Here is a 6152-nt window from a genome sequence, read left to right as displayed (position 1 = left end):
TTGACATATGAATACAGTGAAGACCAAGGTTGCTGTTATTCGCGTCGTTGGACTCAAAAACATTCACCACCTTCGAATAATCTGAGAACGAAGGGAGCAAAACATGCACTGCGAATGAAGCAACCGCTATGCTTAATACGAGCGGCCGTGAGCGACCTGTGTACGATGAGCGTTCTTGCTGTTCGTGCCGTCTTCCATTCGTTCCTATTCCACTCTCTTGTATTGTTACGAACTGGTGGAATCATAGACGAGTGCACCTGCCAATGACGACTCAAGACGAGTCATTGTAAGACTCGCCGCAAGTGAAACCAGATGCAAGCATGAATGCGAACGTACGCGGAAGTTTGAAGAGAAAAATAAGTGATGCAGTGGAAGAAGTGAACGATTCCGCTGGAGGCAAAAAATATAGATGTCTCGCGGATATCGATGCTGAAAGGAAATGTGTATACGAACAAAAAAATTTCAATCCGGGCAATTTTAAGCGTCACTTTATATCCTGTCACGCGGAAGTGGCGCATCGGTTAAACTTAGTGAGCGAAGGTAGTGATCAGCCGCAAAATACCAAAAAGCGACCAAAGTCGGCGTCTAAGGTGCAGGTGGAAACCACCAGAAGTAATGTGCTTTTAGGCACATTGCAAATGATAACAGAGAACAACCTCTCGATTCGATTCCCGGAATGGGAAGGTGTTCAGTTGCTATTGGGTCCTTTGTGGAATGCATGCGATTTAAAAATTTCAAGGAACACACTTCCAACCCTCATTCACCGTGCTGCTGACATTATGCGGCATACAATGGCCGGTAAGTTTTACCAAAAGCCAATTTGCCTTAAAGTAGATGCAGCAACCCGGCATTCGAAGTCGATTTTTGGCATAAACTTGACTTTTACGGATGACGACGGCATTGTACAGATAATGCATTTAGGTAAGTAAAATTTATCATATTATGTAATTAAATATATGGAATAATAACACCAACGGACCAACCACCAGCTTTTTATGTATCTATATATTGAAAATAGTATATTTGTGGAACTTTTTGTGCAGGTTTTTTTTTAAGAAAAACGGAAATACGAAGCGAAAGTTCTCAATTCACATCATCATCATCTTTCGTTTCGTATTTCCTTTTGTATAAGAAAATAACAGGTAAAGTCTAATAACCCTTTAACGTATGATGGTTAATAGTAATGGTGAAGTTTTTCCACAAAATATAATGCTTTTTCATCTCCCAAAGGTTTGCAATGCTGAAAGAAACACCTTGCATATTGTGATATTTAACTTCAGAACATTGTTCAATGGCTCAATTACCACTGGTGGCGCAAATCACTTCCGTGTAAAGGCCCGAACATAATCAATGCGGTGCGGCACGATACGGCGCGGCAATTTTGTTTAAACCATTTCGATTGGATGCGTGTACCCACAAAGACTGTGATGCGGCTCGTTGCGGCGGCTGCAGGGTTTAAAATTTCTCAACAAGAATGCGGCAAGCGCGTTCGGCAAACGTGCGTGGATTTATTTATCGTATAACTGGGAATTCAAGAGGAAGGCACATTATTTTCAGAGATTATTCTGTTGCAATTAATGTAGGCTACTATTCGTGGTAAAATATTTTTTGAAAGTCATTGGAAATGCTTAAAAAATAGAAATATGAAGAAATTCAGAAATTTCACTTATTTTGAATTCAATGCGATGACATACATATTTTTGTACTTCGAACCATTGCAATTTATGTAGGCTACAATTATTAAGGGAAACTCTTTTGAAATTTATTGTATCTTTTCCAACAAATGATAGGAATCGTAGAATTTCAGAAATATATGTTGTTCAGCTAATAACTTTAAATTCAAAGCAATAACATATACATTTTTGTACAACAGTCGTTTCCAAATTATGTAGGCTTCAGTTTACGAATATGCTTGAAATTCATTAGAAATACACACACCAAAATCTCATAGAAATATCAAAATAGAACATTGAAAAAACAAGTATGATAGATGTTACTATTTTAAGGGTTAAATGTAATATAATGCACCATATAAATTTTGTACAACAAATATTCTTTTTAGACAGAAAATGGTGTATCATATCAATGTTCCATGGTAACTTTAATGAAATTTTTTATTGGTGTTTACTATATAACATGCCCGTTTTTGAACGCACATGGTATTTCTTACTATAATCAGTAATTTTTGAAAATCTTGATTTACGATGTATGGTATTATTCCATGTATGGAATCACGACGGACGTTGAGATCCATCTGGTGTCTTATACAATTTTTATATTCATTTTTATCGATTGTAGTTTTTTTTATAATAGTGGTTCTTTGTGATTTCATTATTGTAAACGTCTTTTTATATACATTTATGTTTATTTCATTTTCCGAAGAAACGTTAAGATATACCCGTGAATAAATTCCTTTTGACAGAAGCATCTGCGGCCCATGGGGTGTCCCGGAAAACTGGTTCTGGAATCTCCTGAATCGTCCATAAGAACCTCACATACCAATAGAAATGCTTGAAATGTCAAATACCACAAAACTTGCAGGTATAGATGACGAAAGTAAATAAATTCTAAAGAATTTGTAAGCCTGATTTCGAAATATTAATTTGGATGGATTTTCATTTCGCTTTTTGTTAAAATATGCTTGTTCTCAAATTCATCATCTACCATTTTGGCACAAACCTTTTCTAAGATGTCTAAAATTTGAAGTTATTAACTTTCTACCATAGTTGATTAGTTGAAAATTGTGGAAATTATAATTTCAATCTTACCTTAGTCATAGTAAAAAAATATTATTGTGTTAATGTGTAGTAAAATTGAAAAGGATGAAAGGATCATTTTAACTACAAGTTTTTCTTTACTTGAACACTGAATATGGTTAATGTATTCATACAGACAATCGTAACATTTTTAACTGTCGTCTGGGTTTGTTGGAAATATTTTTTTTACCAATACTATTTGAGCAAACAATAGTTTTAAGAGCAGTCATGTTTAGAGATTTACTGGAACAATATTTTCAGTGTGAGAAATCTCATTTATTCTGCAATTCTACAATATAACATCCAATGAATTTTTAACGAAAAAAAATCAGAAACTTTTACCTGCATCCATTGTCATTGTTTGATGTATAAAAATGTGTATGCCATCGATTTAAATATAAATATTGACTGAATAAATGAAATTGCTGAATTTCTCTTCGTAGTTTGTTTAGTACTTTAAATGAATTTCACAAGACTTTCATTTATAAACTGTAGTCTATATTCCCGAAATGAATGCACCCTTTTGGTTTAAATGTCGTTAATAAAAACAAAAAAAACATGTAGTCTATATTATTTGCAATCTATTGATGTATAATAATGTATAAACCATCGCTGTAGCTTCAAAGTTTGTGGTTGAGCAATTGCTAAATATCTTCTTGCCGCATTCACTGCGGCAGCGATTTTAGTCCTTGCCGCATTTGCCGCAACGCAGCTTATTGTGTTTACGCCTTAAGACTTTAATCAGTATTAAAATCATGTTTCAATTTATTTTAATTCAGCTGCTCACGAAATGCCTGAAAGACAGACGCAAGAGAATCTACAACGAGTAATTATGGATGAGATCAAGGTTTTTGGGATTGAATATTCGCAAATTGTGGCTATCACCAGCGACAATGGTCAAAATATATTGGCCGCAGTTCGATACATGAAACGACTGTTGGGAGATACCCTAGAGGGCTCCCTCGGTAGTATTCTTCGCAAAGAATATTCACTTGTTGCGAACTCTTGTGATTCGGAGAATATCGAAACACCGGAACTGACTGAAACCTTTGTTAGAGATGAGGAAGACATTTTAGAATGCGAATTACAGATGGTACCTGAAAATGACGACTTCGTTGAAGATTTATCTCGAACCGAATACGACGATGAACTGTTTGAAGATGGCGAAGATGATAAGATGATTAACATCGACATCCTGGAAAGTGTAAGATGTGGAGCCCATACAGCTCAATTGGCTGTATGGGACGTCTTGCGAGAGTACAAAACTCGCCTCTCGAACATCAACAAAAAATGCCTCAGAATGCACAAGAAAGCCAACCGCCAAATGTTCATGTTCCATAAAACTGCTCTACCACCGAAGGTTTGTGAAACAAGGTGGAATATATGGTACATATTACTGCGATACCTCAAGGAACTAGAAGGTACACCATTTTTGGCGCTTCTTCAAACCAATGATCCGGATATTGGTAAGAATTTGTATTTTTCTAAGATTAAGGTAAAGAATCAAAATGGTTGTACATCAACAATTTTAGTTATTTAGTTTTTCAAGCAGTATGTATCGTATAACTAATATATAAATTATTTTTCAGATTTCTCTCGGCAATGGTCTTTCATAAATAAGTTTTGTGATGCCTTTGAGCCGTTGTTCTACCTAACATTGAGATCGCAGAAAGATCATGTGCCAGTATCGCAATTCTACGCAGATTGGCTACTGTGCCAAGCACAGTTGAACGCAGTCAATCAATCGCAAAACAATGTCTTAGCCAGAAAATTGCTCGTTGCTATGGACAAACGATCGAAGATACTACGTACCAGCATGCCTTTTAAAGCATGTTTATACATTGACCCTAGATTCAATTTCCTTGGGTCGAATCGTCTCAGTGCCGATGAAAAAATCGAAATACAGGTTGGTTCTAACGAACGCTGCGCATATTTGGAGATATTGGTTTTTTTTTGGTTTCAGAAATACCTCATGTCGTTCAATATTCGACTGAACGACCTTGCAGGCCTAAATGAAGAAAAATGCAGTGACCGGAATGATGAAAAGACTTCTGATGACTTCGTTGAGGAGTATCTCACGAACTTATTTCAGGAAGAAACTGTCACTCTGAGTCCATCAACAAACAGTTCAGATTCCTTCATAACGGAGATAATCAAATTGGAAACTCGCCCGAAGGTTCCCATCACTGCATTTTCAGCAAAAGAAGTCACTAATGCCCTTGCACTACCATCAACTAGTGCACATTCCCCAACATCTGATTATTTCGATATATTCAAATATTGGAAACAGCGAAAAGTTTCCAATCCTCGCTTGTACCGCATTGCCATGGCACTGCTTTCGATTCCCTCTACACAAGTTACCGTAGAAAGATTATTTAGTCAGTTGAAACTCCTAATTACAGATTCAAGAACGCGGCTTGGGGACAAAATGATAAAAGATATCATGCTCCTCAAAATGAATAAAGTTTTGTGGCCCGAAGTCATCATGGTGCTCGAAGCAGAGTTAGAAAAATGACACACTGTATAGCTAGAAATTCTTCGATCTTTGTTAGATTGATGACAGAACTTGTTTAATCTACATCTTTTATTTACTAATAAATGAATTATGGAAAATGGTACATTAGTTTATTTTTTGTTCTGATATCCAGAGTCATACGCATTGAAGAGCGAATAAAGGCGCTAAAATCTAGGCTTATTAGCCAGGGCAATGTGAAAATACTTTTGTCCCGTCCCAATGGACCAAAGGAGTGACATTAACCTTCTTAGCCAAGTCACTCCCAACGATTTATTATATGCCCCTAAAACTGAAACGGTCGGTCGTTTTTTCCTCCTCTAAGATTCAAAACAATTCGTTCATTAAATTTTTCATTGAATGGATAATTCAATCGCTATCTAATTTTGAAACATCTTCAAACCCAACTCTGCACAGTAGGGCTGGCCGTTTTTATATTTGCTACATAGGAAAATATTCTTCTAATATTAGTATTGACAAGAATAACACTATAGAATAGGGTGGAAGTTTTCCGTGGCTTAACTTTTTGTCGGTTCCGACAGCATAAGTCATTAAATTGACTTTACGCTTGTCCGGACATGCCGCAGACTCAGGTGATTCGCATTTAATGCCAAAAGATCCTGACTTCTGCATTGCAGAAGACAAAGAGTTAAGTAGCCGGGAAACTCTAAGCTTGCTCATTGACCCTACTCCACGCTTTTCTAAACTTTCTTACAAGTATTTGAACTTGCTCTTCCTTGAGTACTATGGCTCCTAATATTTGAAAAATACTTCAGCTTCCAGTCCCTTGCTAATTATATGTCGTTACAATATAAAAAACTACAGAATAAGTTCAGTGTTTTTCAGGATGGTTTTCAATACTGGCTGTGTAAGGGTTGGAACAA

General features: G+C 36.3%; 1 protein-coding gene across 1 annotated transcript; it reads left to right on the top strand.

Annotated features, from left to right (window-relative positions):
* Positions 1–320: 320 nt before the first annotated feature.
* On the top strand, positions 321–5584 carry LOC131676034 (uncharacterized). Its single transcript, XM_058955159.1, has 4 exons — positions 321–921; positions 3536–4222; positions 4346–4662; positions 4720–5584. The coding sequence occupies exons 1-4, from the start codon at positions 321–323 to the stop codon at positions 5269–5271; spliced, it is 2157 nt and encodes a 718-aa protein (XP_058811142.1). The 3' UTR covers positions 5272–5584.
* The last annotated feature ends 568 nt before the right edge of the window (positions 5585–6152 follow it).

Source organism: Topomyia yanbarensis, chromosome 1, assembly GCF_030247195.1.
Source record: "Topomyia yanbarensis strain Yona2022 chromosome 1, ASM3024719v1, whole genome shotgun sequence".
In the NCBI taxonomy this organism is placed as follows: Eukaryota; Metazoa; Arthropoda; class Insecta; order Diptera; family Culicidae; genus Topomyia; species Topomyia yanbarensis.
Note: the sequence above shows the minus strand (reverse complement) of the source record. Positions and strands in the feature narration are given on the sequence as shown.